The following is a 16,297-nucleotide window of genomic DNA, read 5'->3' on the forward strand; positions in this document are numbered from 1 at the left end:
AATCATTTATATAATGTAATATATGTATTCATTAAATCATCGACAAAGGCAGGGCCTAAACTAAAAGGGGAAGAAACAATTTTTAACGTTGGAAATGACAGGGAAAAAGACAATGGTAATAATCATCGACAAAGGCACTAACTCAGAGACAATTTTTAACGTTGGTACAACTGTCTTAGTTAGTTGAAAGAAAGGTAGGTATGAATTAAAATGAATTTGCTGAAGTAAAAGTGGACTGGAAATGTTTCACAAAAATGACTAAGTTCAGGAGGAACAAGGTGCAACTTAAAGCCAAAATCAGGGACGTCCTCTTGAACCGAGAGACACTTTCTCTACAGTGTTTTTAATCACAAGAGGACCTACTAAAACCTCCAACTTTAAAATGTTTAGTGTCTGAAGGTTAAGGAAGATATTTCATTCTTTCTAATGAAGGCGGTACAGACACCAAACCCCCTACCAGAGGTGCTTCCGTATATTTTTCAGTATAGTTTTACACATATACCCCAATTACCACACAATAGGAGGACTGCACACCTACCCAACAGGTGCGCTACAATGGCGATCACTTCCTCATCCCTCCAAACGTTGCCTGCTTTATACAGCGCCGCACAGGTGATCATCATCAAGTCATACTTAACTCGCTAATAAAGTCACTTCGCTAGGTGTTGTCTTACCTTAAAAAGTACGACGAAGCATAAAGCGGCCACCGGTAACCGCATCCTGGGTTATCTGTTTTACGTGAGAAGGGGTGAGCACCGAGAAACCTTCTTTAAAAAGTGTCCTTGTTGGTGTGGAGTTATTCCTTTGGTTTCGACAACAGCATGACTGCCATAAACATATTTTTGAAACAAGGTGAGAATGATGAAAAAACGTTTTAAAAATCAGTTTCTTCTCTTTGCTCTTTAACTTTGCCCTAACCCTTCAGATATGTGATAGTTTGAGGAAGAAAAGTATTTTTTCAGGGTGGAGCAAAGTTGAACATGCCTGCGCGTCACCGCTGGCCCCACCACTAGTCGGTGGCCTTTCTCCCCTTTCGTCTTCTCGTTGCTTTGCTGGGAAGCACTCACCATTCTCTTAACTCGACAGTTTAGTTCAGAAGTTCAATACGACTTTTGTTTTGTTTTCCCTCTGAAGCAAACAAAAAAACAAAACTTTTTTTGCTTGTATTGGTTTCAAGGACGTTTTACTTTCGGTCCTGAAAAGTTCTTATTTTATAAGTCGGTTGCAATGGGATCATTTGCAGGCTCACAAACATTATTTTCAAAGTTAACTAAATTCTGTCTGAGACCGATATTGACGCATATGACACTTCACTTGGTATCGAAAATACCATTGCTGCATGCAGAAATACAGCAACCAAACTTGTTTTTTTTAACATTAAATAAGAGAACAAATAAGTTCGTATCACAATGCTGGAGTCGTAAACATTGTTAATTTCTCTTGCATTTCCTGCCTCCTTTACAGGTACATTTTCCTGCATTTTACTATGAGAATGACATTGTTACAAATAAACACTATCGTTAGCCTCATGGCATTCTGTTTACTCCTCAGATGTAGGAGCCAGCAGACTTGTATATCTTGAATATCATTAGTGATGACATGTCCGCTTGAGCTGCATTCTTTCATCATCACCACCGTCATTACTATTCTGTTAAGTAATATTGCAATCAAATTTCTAGGATGATCTGGAGACCCTTTTCAACTAGAGGTTTAAAAGGGTAACTACACAAGCAAATGCAACAGGCGAGTATATTTTAAGTTATAATAAAAAGGTAGTCCTTATGAAATCAGCCAGAATCCAATGCAACAATACAACACAATACTGATTTTAAGTTACACAAATGTACTCGGACCTAAGTGATCAAAGAAATGTAGCATCCATTCTACGCCAGTGAGTTCCTATGTTTAAGTAACTCAAGTTATACTAAACCAATCCCACAAGCCAGCAGTCTACTTTGGGGACTGTTGTGTGTCTCTGTATGTGTGATTAAATGTGTCTTTAAAAGCAGCAGTATAAATTGGTATAAGTCACATAGCTTGGGGACAATGTCAGCATTCAGTAAACTGTTGAACTACAAGCAGTTACTTTGTGCATGTCTCTTATTTGGCTGTCTTATCACCAACTGCCTCATTGCAATATATAGATATGACATGCAGTCAGAAGTAACTTGCCTGACCTTGTATAAGAAGGGAAGAAACTTTACTGAGTTAAACATGCAGTTTTCATTTACTTGCGTATTTTGAACTTCCTGAATCAAACAGCTGCAATGTATTTTCTATGTGGGTTTATACCAGATGTGTAAAAGGTTTTCAGATTAGCAATAAAATCAAGCAGGCCATCTGCTGCTGACTTTTTATGCCATTAGTCTAATTCTTAGGGCTACTAATTTGCAATTAAAAAAAAAAAAATAATGACGTTTTCATGAGTTGAAATCTTGGAATTATATCCATGTTTTTTTAAGTATAATTTCTGGTCATGATTTCATTATAAATTTTATTACCTCTATAGCTATGAAACATTAAAGTAGATCCTGTATACAGAACACACAAAAAGTTTGCTGACAGCATAAGTAATAAATATGAGAATAAATAAAGGGTGTGGTGAATGTCTTGTCTAAAATACCAAGTTGCATGAAAATCATAGTTTTTGAAATACTGTAATAATCCAAATTTAGGAATTACAATAATTTTCATGTAAAAATTAAAATCTAGGTCCCTTCTCATTTTTCAAAATGATTTTGTCAAAACAAAGGCTTTATTAAACAGTTTAGTCACAAATCTTACTCTTACTAATTTTCATTAACCTTCATGTTGCATTAAACCACCAGCATATTTTTGCTTTTATTTCTTCAGTTTTTATCTCCAGATGGCAACCCTATGACCACATACTTTTCGAAACTGCAGAGAAATCTCAACCTCTCTGTAAACTGGACATCAAGGATTGTGTGTGTGTTGAGCCATGTTTCATTTTGAGTGGACCTAGGGACAAATCTGAAAAAATACAATGTGTCATGTTCCTTCATATCACAGGCAAGACATCAATCATATGTGTACATTCTCGGGGAAGAAAGTAACAAGGCTTCAGTTTTAAAAAGAATAGTCCAGGTATATTGTGAGTAAAAGAAGAATCCACTATGTGTGATGCATTTTTACTGAAAATCAAGGGGTTCAGGAGAAAATAAATGTTTTGCATCAGCAAATTTTACACAGATGTTTTGAATTTGTTGACTTTTTGATTATTCTGTTATAAAAGACAACATTCTCTGAATCAGAAATGATCAGCTAAGTGAGAGACTATCAAGAGTTGAGTTAACACTGAAGAAAGCTCATAATGCATGTAAGGCAAGTAATCTTTAAGTGTCCAACATGAAAGTTATGAAGTATGAAGAATAAGGTGTGTGCTTACATATTTATACAAAATGATGTCTGAATTCACTAAAATTTTAATCTTTAAATTACAGAAGACCAAGTGCTAGCTAAGACATGCCTGGTAACAAATAAGTAGGCAGAAGACCTACTCGATGAAAATATTTTGGCTACAGACATGATAATCGCATTTTAATGCAAATAAATCAAATCTGTAGCCTTTGTGTGTGTGTGTGTGTGATAAACATTTCAACAGAGTTTGCATGAAATGAAAGCTAGTACAACAGCACGATATTAATGTTTTAGTATCAGAAGAGACTGACAGAAATGTCTGATATTACTGAAGTATTTGCTATGAATACTGTGCATGCAATATGCAGTATTTAATGCATTCACTGATGATCAGAATGAATGTCTGCATTTACTCCAAGCTGTGAATGAAAAAAAAGTGAATTTGCATTGAAAAGACTTGTAGTAAAGGAAAAAAAGTTGTATTTAAACTGGATTATTTATGCAGAATGTAACAAATACATAATCTGCTTATAAAATGATACATTTGTATAATTAACTGTACATGTCTGTATGCATACCTTTGAATTGTGTGTATAAAAAAAGATCGAAATCTCGCTTTATATTTTAACATTGAAAAACTCAGCTGAAGCAACCATATATAATTGGCAGAGATTATTTTACATTTAGCATGGTAAAGAGAACTGCATTTCATGTTAAAAATGTAATTTGTATTTGAATATGACAGAAATTAATTTTGCAGTCATAATTGCAGTCAGAATGTACAGATATAACTGACAATTAAATCATGCAGTGTCCGACTATAAGATGAACCTGTTGGAATGTGCAAGAAATGCAAGACAATTACAGAGACAGACTGAATGTTTAAGTGATTCAGAAGCCACTACAGAAGAGAGTTAGTCCAAAACTGAGAGAAAAAAATTGTGAAATATGCAAAAACAGCCTACCTTTACTGGCAAGAAACCTACTGTGGCAAAAAAGTTCAATAAAATATATTGATGAATAGCATTCTTTTGTTTGATGGCATTATGTATCTGCAGCCTCTCTATTATATGAAGATTTCATCTGAGGCAGCTTCTGTTATAAATGTTAATGTAGGAGTGCCAGTTGTGCTTAAGGCTAGGTTAGAATAATTGTATCAACACTGTGACATGTTTGTATCAAGAACAGACCTGGATAATGTTTGAAAATGTATTGATCCTTTGGGCTTTAACAAGGTTATAAAAAGCTTTAAGCTAAGGAAGAGATAGTAGCGACCATGCCCGATGTCAAATTCTTCTCTGTACTTGATGCACTCCAATGGTATTGGCAAATCAAGTTGGATTAACCCAGCATTAAACCTTGTTCTTTCAGGTAACCTTCTTGAGATTAGATGTGGGCATGTCTTCAGTCCCTGAAGTATTCCAAAGGGTAGTAACAACTGTATTTAAAGGGCTAAATGAAAAAGATAATAAATAGCATTCTAGTCTGTTATATTACAAACAAGATTGTGATAGCTGACTAACAAAGTTGTTGAACAGACTGATGTCTCAAAGTCTGAAACTCAGTAAAGATAAATGCAAAATATGTATTACCTCTTTGAAGTATGCATCACATGCAGTATTGACAGAAAATGGTCTTCAAGTAGATGCTGAAAATGTTTGAAATATTCTGAATGTGGAAACACATTTGACAAATTATTTGTTATATTATGTGTTTCATAGACATGGTATTTGCCCACATTTTATAGTTGTCAGAAAATATGGCTGCTGAAATGTGATATACATGTGTTATCGAGCAGGTAAAGAAAAGTTCAAGTTACTAAAAATCTACTAATTATAGTCCCAGCTCTCAAACATTATAATGTGACACTACCTACAATCTTGAAAGTTGATGCTGTACAACAAGGGCTAGATGTATTTTTTACAAGAGAGACTTACAGTGTATTTATTCAGGATTTTAAGAGATGCACAGACTCATTACACACAAATGGAGAAAAACACTAGCCATAGCCTTCTGATGCCAAAAGTTCCTTGGTTATGTTTTATAGCATGCATATTATTTTATTTATTTAGTTGTTTAACATTTGCTTACGAGGAAAATCTGACAAGGACAGAAAACATTTTCAGTGAAGACCCAGGGAGCCATGCTCCAGATGCATGTATTTGGAATGTGGGAGGAAACTGGAGCATCCAGAGAAAACCCATGTGAATGCAGCGAGGACATGTAGACTCAGCACAGAAGAAATCCCAGTCAAGAATCAAACCAGAGAACCTCTTGCTGTGAGGTCCTCTTGCACCACTCATATGACCACAAACAAGTACAAATAATGTTTAACATTCATTACATAAAGCACCAGCACCCCTGCAAAGGATATTGTTCCACTAGAAATGTATGACTTGCATCTATAGTGCAAATCAAAGAGGCTTATACACATTACAGATACTCAGAGTTGTGCATATCTGAATTACTGCAAAAAGAATTGTTTAAGGAAAGCTTTGCACCTGTTATGGAGTTTATAACAGTTAACAGTGACTGCACTTGCTTAGACATGACAGTATAAGACGGTAACCATACTTCTCCCATGTACAGATTTTTGACTCATATTTCTGGCCCATTTTTCATAAAATTGAGGTTTTCTGGCAAATTAGTGGCAAACCATTAAAGACTGAAGTTAAAAAATAATAACAAAGACTCGAGTTTCAGATTTCATGCCACTCAGAAATTTCACACTAATTTAAAACCCGGTATTCTATCAACTTTCTAAGTTTGTAAGAGCAATATTTAAAAATTGTCCCTATTTTGGGGCATTTATCCCACTTTTATCTATGGCTTTGTCCAGATTTCTTGCTCTAAGAGGTTGAAAGGTTGAGAGGTATGACGATAACCAGATGAGATGAAGTCACTGCATAATACATCTCATTACAGACTACATTTCTTTTATCAGGAGTGTTAGAATTTTGCATAGTATTGAGACTTTTTCCATATCATAGTCACACTAAAATGGACAAACAAAAAGGATGGGCCATACAATACAAAATATCCTAAAGAAAAACGAATATCCAGGAAAGATTGATTATTTGTGCATTTTGAATCTAGAAACACTCCGTTATAATCTGTGGGACAGCCACAAGCAGAGGGTCATAGGGTATACAGTTGGGAATCCATAATTTTTATGCCACGCCATTTCAGTTGCTAGCTCATGACAGCAAACATCACTAACACTATTGCAAGCCAAAGAGAAGTAAGCATTTTTCTATAGCATGACTGCCAAAAATCTTTCTCTTAAATGAAAGGAGAAAGAGTTGGAATAAATGATGTTTCTGAAAGACAGTGTTGGTCACGAAATCTCAGTGCAAGCAGAACTGGCCTTAGCAGTTGTGGTGCCCAATTTGGATGATTTATGTGGAGCCACTCAGTTCACCACCCATATAACCACCAGCACTCTGTCCACTTGCTGGCTTCTTGGACTTATGACTATTTAATATTAGGTGTTAGGAATATATGTGATCAATGTTTATGAAGAATAAAATATGTTTTTATTAGCTCATATTTTGTCATAAGCAATGTTAAAACAAAGGTAAACCATTAGATTCCTAGATTACCTACAGATACAACATCTCCTGTAGTTTCTCACTCAGGGTCTGCTTAGCTCAGGCACACTATAAAGAAATTGTTTGATGAGTCACCAAGGCCCTATGTCTACATTATGCTTTGTCAGTTGGCACTTACTGGCTTATCAGCAAATATGTCTTCAAACTCCTGTAGTACTGCCTTGATATCCTAAGCCTAGATAACATATAGTCTCCCCTCCCACACACACACACACACACACACACACTTATTTCCCCTCTATCTTTCTTCCTTTCTTTTCCTTATTTGACTCATGCCTTACTCTCCTTCACATTCCATGGTCAACAGTTGCACATGCCATAAATACTTTGTTCCTTGTATGTTATTTTCTACATAGAAACATTATACTATATTATGTAATGATAGTGTATAGGCACTCCTTACTGATGTTACTGACTGAATTCTTGTATCATATCTATGTATAATTGTGTTCATGTATGCTACATATAATTCTGACATGCATCTAAGAATGCTTGCTCTTACATTACTAATGCTGCAGTGATATTTATTAAAGTTTATTGTTTCACTGGATTGCATTTCTGCTGTGCTGAGCCTGAAAATTGTGTAGGTGGATCAGTGCTCAACCTTGGTTAACAAACTTTTTAAACTACCTTACCAAGTTAAGTACTATACATACTCCACTGACTTTGGGAGGTGCTGCAGAAAACACCAAGAAGACTATGCTTCTAAGAAGTAGGTTAATTTAGAAAAATGAAATCTGGTAAAATCTTCTAACATATCACAATCCCTATTCCTAATTTTCCATGCTTAATGTATTCAAATGACAGGATGTACTGGACAAAATGAGTCAGTGGGGCTGCACTTAATGGTTGTGGAAAGATGGGGGGACAAAAAGATCATGAAACATTTCTAACCACCATTATGCATTCTCATCTTGTGTCACCCTAGGCTTCATCATGGTCTTCAATTATATCCTGCACCTGCTTTGAAAGGTTGGAATGCAATACTCAGTCAGTTCTCATTCCTTGTTACAGTTAATGTATCTCCACAAAATCACATAAAACTGTTGAATTTCCTCAGACTGTCCAACAGTAATACTAGTTATAATCTCAGGCCACCCCTAGAAACAACATTGCTCACACTCCAGTTGACATATAATTCTTTCTGAATAATTAAAGTGTACCAGTACGTGCAGATCTTTTCCATCAATGTGCCATGTCACAAGGACAAGATAAAGGAATATCTGCTGTGATAATTTAGAGTAGTCACTAAGCATCATGTATTGTCAGATGGGAAGAAATCAGAACATCTTAATGAAATGCATATGGTTATAGGGAGAGCATGTAAACCCTAGAGTTTGTTCATCTTTCCATTTTAGATTTCACTCCAAAACTCCTTCCCAATCCAGTCCATCCATTTCCTAGCTATAAGTTTCTTGTTACCTACCTAATTTGTATGTGACCATGAACTGTGTTAGCCTGCCTTGTGTTTATGATGCAGAATGTTTTTGTTTTTCCAGTGTCAGTCAAGGAAACCATTTCTCTCTCCATCTCTACCTACCACCACTCAGCACATACACATTGCTTTTTTCAGTTGCCTGTGATTATTTTGCTCCTATGAGATTGCAGGAAACATTTCTCTGCCCTCCTGTTGAACTGGTAGCATTCAGTCACAAGTCTTTTTTAGTATACTTACTAATGTTGCTTTCACTGTGGTGGTGGTGCTGCAGTAGCATTGTCGCCTCACAGTAAGACGTTGTCCAGTTCAATTCTCAGCTAGAGCGCCTTCTGTGTGGAGACATGCATGAATGGGCGTACCTTCCTTGAAGGTTGTGCACTAGGGCCGGCAATTCGGCGTGTAAAAATCTTCTACCAATCATTAGCAGACCGGAGTTCCGCTGCGGTTACCCCTAACCGGGAAAAGCCAAAAGACACAACAACAACTAATGTTTGCTTTCATAATCTCTAAGACTTACTATTCCACAGTTATTTCTTGCACCAGCATTCATTTGCAACCAAACATGAACCCTATGTTGGCAAAGAAGGAAAATAAACCATATCACCTCTCTGGCAGTTTTCAAACTAAGCTTGGTCTTATCATCTTCTGAGACAGTGACTTGAGTAATACAGAAAGTCAGCGTAGAACAGAATGTGTGTATGTAACTTTAAGAAGCATTTCCAGATGTATGAGCATATACATAGTGAGCACATGCAAGCAGCAGTGCCATTTTGAGAGAACATCCACAGTGTTAACATGGCTAGTAGTCAGCCTGTTTATAAGTTTAAGTTCCTGTTACAAAACCTCATTCCTGATGTGTTTGTGTGTAATAAAGCTGCTTGAACTGAACCCACAGCTGTTTGTCTGTTTTATCCTGACCAGACAAGCGGCATGGTGTCAAAACTGGGACTGAGTGTGCAACTTCTTCAAGCCATGAGGTGCAGAGTTGAAGGCAAAGGTGCATTGAGCAAATTGGGTGATAACAGTGCTCAAATTATCAAAAAGGGCCAGAAACAAACTAAAGGTAACCAAAACTTGCATGAATGATTTATTTTGCAAAGAAAATGAAACGGGGCATTCGTAAGACACAAAACACATTATTAATCAAATGAAAGGCACAAAATGCATTATTAATTAAACAAGTAGCACAAAATGTATTCTTAATTAAACAAAAGTCATAAAAAGAATTATTAATTAAATGAAGTGTTCAAAACCACAATATTTGATAACACTATCAGAAATACTTATATGGGGCTCAGAATTACCTTTGGTTTCCATAACGATCATGTTTAAAGTAAAACGAGTACAAGAAAAATATAATGAGCATGATAAGAGGTTAAATGGCCATAATGAGTACAATAAAAGGGCAAAATGAGCTTAAAGTGCAAGGCAACTGCATGTTTTTTTAGTAAAAGACTGTGCTTTGGGTATAAACAACTATTTCACATTGGCCTAAGACATTCAGAGTGTCACTAGAGTTGTTTGAAGTATGTCAGAGTGTGCAAAGCATTTTCAGTGTGTGTGCTTTATTACAGTGCATGTTTTTTGTGCTGAGTACATTTATTTGCAGAGTGCCGCCATTTCAGTGTTTCTTACTTAGTACAGAGTTATTTCGCAAAGTACAGCCATTGTGAACGGTTCTTGTGCTGTGTACAGTTTATTTGCAAAGTACAGTCATTTCAAAGTATTTCTTACACTGATGAGAGGTTTCGCAAAGTACAGTGATTTTAAAGTATTCTTGTGCTACGGAAACTTACTTGGCAAAATGCAGTTATTTCAAAGAGTCTGTTGTGCTATTGGGCATAATTACAAGCTCTGGCATAAAAGTCTGGCATATATTTATGTGTGTATGTTCGTATATGATTCTAAGCACCTTCCCTACTGTGTGTTGATATGGCAGAGGAATTTTGCAGACCCAGTCCACTTGTATTTGATCATAATATTGCAGAAAGTTAGAGAGTATTTGAGACGGAATATGGTATTTTCATACAAGCAGCTTTTTCTGACAAAGAATCACATACAAGGGCATTCATTCTGCTTAACTTAGCTGGGTCAGATGCCATTGAAAGTGAATGCTCATTTGTGTATACACCAGCAGTATATGCAGGAGAGGGGGAAAACCACCATATTAGTTTACTGGCTGAATCATGGAAGGACACTGAGTGCTTGAAACATATTTTAGAGAAATGTGCAACCCCCAGACAAATGTTACATTAGAGAGCGACCTATTATATACAAGAGACCAAACATCAGGTGAAACTTTTGCAGCTTATATCACTGACTTGAGAAATATGGCTAAAACGTGCAGATCTGGTGACTTGAATGATGAGTTAATAAAGGACAGGCTTCTTTGTGGTGTTAATAGTGCTGCAGTGAACAAGATTTTGCTTTGTGACAGTAATTTAATGCTGAGCAAAGCCATACAGATTTGTCAAATTTATGAGCTCACAGAAAGGCACACAAGTATGCTTACAAGTGACAACAGCTTAGTTTCAGCAGTGTCTATAACAAGCGTAAACAGCACATAGCATGTGGCAAGCAGACGTAGGCCTAAGCAGATGGCAGCTGCAACCCTTGCAGAATTTCCTGGGAGGCCCTGTAACTTTCCAGCAAGTTCCAAGACTAGTTCAGCAAAATGGACATGCTCAGTACTATATAAGGGTGAGTCAGCAAAACACAAGTCAAGTCTTATTGTTAACTGTCGCAGTTGTGGTGCCAATCATGAGTCTAAAAGAGAGAAGTGCTTAGTATTTGTTCAGCAATGCCACAAGTGTAAAAAAATGGAACCACTTTCAAGAGTTTTGTAAATCAAGCAAGCCTCATTCAATTATTAAGAAAGGTCACTCAAAAAAGCAAATTGATCATATAAAAAGCTGCAACCCTACTTTCTATGTAGACGGTGTATCAGTGGTCAGTGAAAAGGTTAATGCAATAGATTTATTGGCAGAGAATAAAGTATTTTGTACTATCCTGATCAATGGTAAACCCACATAGCTCAAAGTAGACACTGGTTCAAAATGTAATGTGATGTCAGCAGAAACATTTGCTCGAGTAAGAACGAGTGCGCAACTTAATTTGGTCAATTTTGCGAAGTTTGTTGCTTATGGAGATGAAGTGATTCAAACCAAAGGCTCAGTAGTGCTTTCATGCTATTTGACTGGGAACAGTTACAGCTTGCAAATTTATGTTGTCTGAGGACCTGTGCAGTCATTATTAGGACTCAGAGACAGTTTAAGAATGAAACTTCTTTATTTTACCAAAGAAGTACATCAAGTAAGCACATGTCCAAGTTCCAGCTTTACTGATGGTGTTTTCTCATAGTATGCTGATGTGTTCAACAAGTTAGGCAAACTTCCAGTTGTGTATGCCATGAAAGTAGACCCAGAGATCAGTCCAGTGATCACACCAGTGAGAAGAGTTCCAATAGCTATGCAGGACAAAGTCAAAGTCCAGTTAGATAAAATGGTGCAGCAAGGTGTGATTTGTCCAGTCACAGAACCAACTGAGTGGGTGTCATCCATGGTAGCTGCTCATAAGAAAAGTTCAGATGAAATCAGAATATGCATTGACCCAAGCAACAAGAACAAGGCATTAAAGATAACTCATCATCCTATGCGTACAGTTGAGGAGTTGGCTGCTCTCTTGCCAAATGCTACTGTTTTTTCAGTCTTAAATGCAAATAATTCATTTTGGCAAGTGATGTTTGATCGCAAATCTTCACTACTGACTACATTCAGTACCCCATTTGGTAGATACAGAGTCCTCATGATGCCTTTGGAATAAATTCTGCCAGTGAAGTCTTTTATCATGCAATGAAGCAAATTTTTTTTCAGGCTATCCATGTGCTATAATAGTTGATGATTTATTGGTTGGAGGCAGTGTTGAAGCACAGCATGACAGAAACCTCAGGAACATTCTAGACAGACAGAGTTAAGTGAACTTAAAGCTCAGTCCTCTGAAATGTAAATTTAGACTACCAGAAGTTACTTATGTAGGTCATTTACTTACCAGTATAGACTGTTTTTGAATAGAAAAAAAAGAAAATTAAATGTATGAATGTAGACAATTTAGAATGGGGTAAAGGAAAAACCTCCCTTGACTGGGACAGTTAGGAGAAAAGACAAAGAAAATACCCAAAAAATACCCACAGTTTGTATTATTAGTTTGTTCAGCCCATATACCAACTAAAAGAAATAGTTAAACGGCATTGGGAATTATGTTAGGAAAGAAAAAGACAGCATCAAGAAAGGTGTTTCAGTATAGACTTATGACCAGACCCTTCTAAACAAGCAGCCATTCTTGAGGTACCAGCCCTAGACAATGTCGAAGTCTTACAGCATTTCCTTGGTATATGGTTAACTATTTGGGCAAATTTATCCCTCCCTTTTGTGAGTTGTCAGCAGCTTTAAGAGACCTGACATGCAAAAATGTTGCCTGGTCATGGCTGGAACAACACCAGAGAGCATTTGATAACCTCAAACAGCAAATTGCCAGCCCAACTACATTGAGATATTATGATGTCCACAAACCAGTAGTTCTTTCCTGTGATACTTCAAAGTTCAGTCTTGGTGCAGCTATTGTTCAAGAGGGCAGACCTGTTGCCTATGCATCTAGAACTCTTACCCAAACTGAGATGCAATATACTCAAACTGAGAAGGAACTTTGGCAATTGTGTTTGCATGTTCGAAGTTCCATGATTATGTTTATGGCCCAGCTATCCAAATAGAAACTGATCATCAACTTCTAGTCACTATTTTAAAAAAGCCTATGTATACCACTCCAGCAGGACTACAAAGAATGATTCTTAGATTACAAAAGTACAATTTCAAAATGGTCTATACAAAAGGGAAATTTCTTTATCTGGCTGATACCTTATCCAGACTGCCCAGAATTACTACAGAACAGCTTGATGTAGCGTGTTTTGACTTTGATGTCATCAAAGTGCATAATTTTTCTACCACAAAACTTGATGAACTAAGAGATCATACAAAGACTGATCCAATTTTGCAAAAGGTTAAAGCAATCCTGTATACCACCAAAAGTCTGTCTTCTTTCGGCTTATCCCGGTTAGGGGTTGCCACAGTGGACCTCCGGTCCGCTAATGTTTGCTAGTGGATTTTTATGTGCCGAGTTACCAGACCTGACACACAACCTTCAACCAAGGCACGCCCATTCACGCATGCCTCCACACAGAAGACGCTCTAGCTGAGAATCGAATGCGACAACATCTTGCTGTGAGGCGACAACGCTACCACAGCATACCGCCAAAGGTACAATCTTATTTTTCATACAGAGATGAGATGCTGATGGAAGACAGTATAATTTTCAAAGGTCATAAAGTTATTGTTCCTACTACCTTACAATGTGAATACATCCAAATTTTGCATTGTGGACACCCAGGTTCCAATTCTACCAAAAGAAGGGTGAGAGCACTAGTATTTTGGCCTTCTCTATCAAAATACATTGATAAAGTGCTTTCTTCTTGTTCAGCATGCAACAGTACTAAACTGCATTTGTAAAAGACACTTCATCTAAGCCAGATTCCTGAACTACCTTGCTCACCAGTAGCCACTGACATATTTGAGTGGAATAATCAGCATTACTTAGTGTTGGTAGACTCTTATTCAAACGGGTTTGAGATTGATTTGCTACCTAACCTAATGTCCAGTTCTGGTATTACTAAGATGATACATCATTTCTCAGTCCATGGTAGTTCAAAGTTATTTCTGACAATGGTACCCATTATACCAGTCAACTGTTTCAGAAATTTGCAAAAGAGTGGAACTTTATCCATGTTGCTAGCAGTCCAAAATACCCACAGTCAAATGGCCTTGCTGAACATGCAGTTCAGCGTGCAAAGCAATTACTAGAGAGGACAAAGTGTGACAATACTGATATCTTCTTGAATTTGTTTAATCTCAGAAATATACCCTGTGACAACCTACTTGGCTCACCTGCCCAGAGACTTCTATCTAGGCAAACCAGAAAAACTTTGCCTATCAGTTCTAGTTTGTTGGTGCCTAATGCTAAATACAACAAAGCAGTCAAAGCCCAACTTTTAAGAAGAGTTCTTTTCAGAAGTCCAGCTGTGATAAAATGAACATATTTTTTCATCTGTTGAAAGAAGAAGAGACAGTGAGGATGCAAACGGTGAAAGGCTTTGATCAAATTGGTCAAGTGAGAGGTAAATGTGCCAAGCAGAGATCCAACTTAGTGAAATCTGAGGGTATAGAATACAGGGGGAAACCACAGGCATCTTCTTCCTGTGGCAGAAACAATATCGCAGCATTGTACCTGTGATGTAGACTCTAGTTCTCAGAGCAACCCTGACAATGTTCATACTGAAGAACATGTCTCAGTATGCATTTCCATTCCTGATGATGTCCCAAATGTCTCAAAAGTTGAACATTCCTTGAAGACAGTCCGCATTGCTAGATCCAATTCTGACTTTTATGTTACATGATCAGGTCATATTTCTAGACCTAGTGTAAAATACACAGCAACCTGGACATGATTGTTTTATATGTGTCTAATTTTGTATGACTGCATGTCAAAGAATTAGTTCTTTATAATTGTATATCATAAAAGATCATTTCTGTGTAACTGAATGTCATTGAGTACTGCCATTTAGTTGTTGTATCTTTCAGCTTTTCCCGGTTAGGGGTCGCCACAGCAGAACTCGGGTCCGCTAATGATTGGCAGCAGATTTTTACGTACCGAGTTGCCAGCCCTGACGTACAACCTTCAACGAAGGTACGCCCATTCACGCATGTCTCCACACAGAAGACGCTCTAGCTGAGAATCGAACAGGACAATGTCTTACTGTGAGGTGACAACGCTACTGCAGCACCACCACCGCAGTTTGAGTACTGCCATTTAGTATATGATCTATTTCTTAAAGAGGGAGGATGTAGAACAGAACATGTGTATGTAACTTTAAGAAGCATTTCCAGATGTAAGCACGTGCATATAAATAGTGAACACGTGCAGGGAGGAGTGCCATTTTGAGAGAATAGCCAGAGTGTTAACATGTATGAGTGTGGCAGTCAGTCTGTTTATAAGTTTATTTAAGTTTCTGTTACAAAACCTCATTCCTTATGTGTTTGTGTGTAATAAAGCTGCTTGAACTGAACCCACAACCTTTCGTCTGTTTTATCGTGACTAGACAAGTGTCAGTCAGATAGTTAATTTGACTACATTTTGAGTTGGAAACCACATTGAGTACTCATCAACAACTGACCACTACGGGAACATAAACAGCAAATAGTGTGAGCTATACAAAAGGTGTAAAGCTGCAGTTCCTAATAATACTGAACTAACCAGTAGTGCAATGCATGACGAGAATTGTTTGCTCCACTAACAAGGCTTGTAACTACTAGAGGAGCAGGACTACCTCTATAAAAATGTCTCTTTGCTATAATGTCTGTCAGGTAAATCTATGGGGCACGTAAGGCATAATAAGACTGTCACAGCCTAGTGTGGGGCCCCCTTAGGGAGTGAGGTCCTATTCGGCCAAATAGGTCCAAATAGTCCTAAGGCCAGCCCTGAGTGCAGGCTATGTTTCTTGGATATTCCAGTGTTTTAAAACTTAGTCTGGTAAATGAGATGATATGGATATCTAATGAAGAAATTGGAGGCACCTACAGAACTGGAGAGACAGTGTTTCATTAAAATATAATAATGATTAGTCATGGCTCAGAATGGGACATTGTGAAGTCTGCAGAAGGTATTTCATTATCAGTGTTCAGTCCTGGAGCCATCAAGGAAGGATTGAATTCACAGCATGAAGTACCTCAAACGTCTACTATAAAGGCTTTTAATTTGATTTGGA

At 37.3% G+C, this 16,297-nt stretch overlaps 1 protein-coding gene across 1 annotated transcript in view; it reads right to left on the minus strand.

Moving 5' to 3' along the window:
- The window catches only part of LOC122810516 (receptor-type tyrosine-protein phosphatase eta-like), a 341,309-nt gene extending 339,981 nt beyond the window's left edge, over positions 1-1,328 (minus strand). Inside the window, exon 1 of the mRNA XM_044082098.1 lies at positions 675-1,328. Coding sequence (XP_043938033.1) covers positions 675-719 — 45 coding nt within the window. The 5' untranslated portion in view covers positions 720-1,328. The remainder of the gene's footprint in view (positions 1-674) is intronic.
- Positions 1,329-16,297: the final 14,969 nt, after the last annotated feature.

This window comes from Protopterus annectens, chromosome 9.part0 (genome assembly GCF_019279795.1).
Source record: "Protopterus annectens isolate FY-2018-M chromosome 9.part0, PAN1.0, whole genome shotgun sequence".
In the NCBI taxonomy this organism is placed as follows: domain Eukaryota; kingdom Metazoa; phylum Chordata; order Ceratodontiformes; family Protopteridae; genus Protopterus; species Protopterus annectens.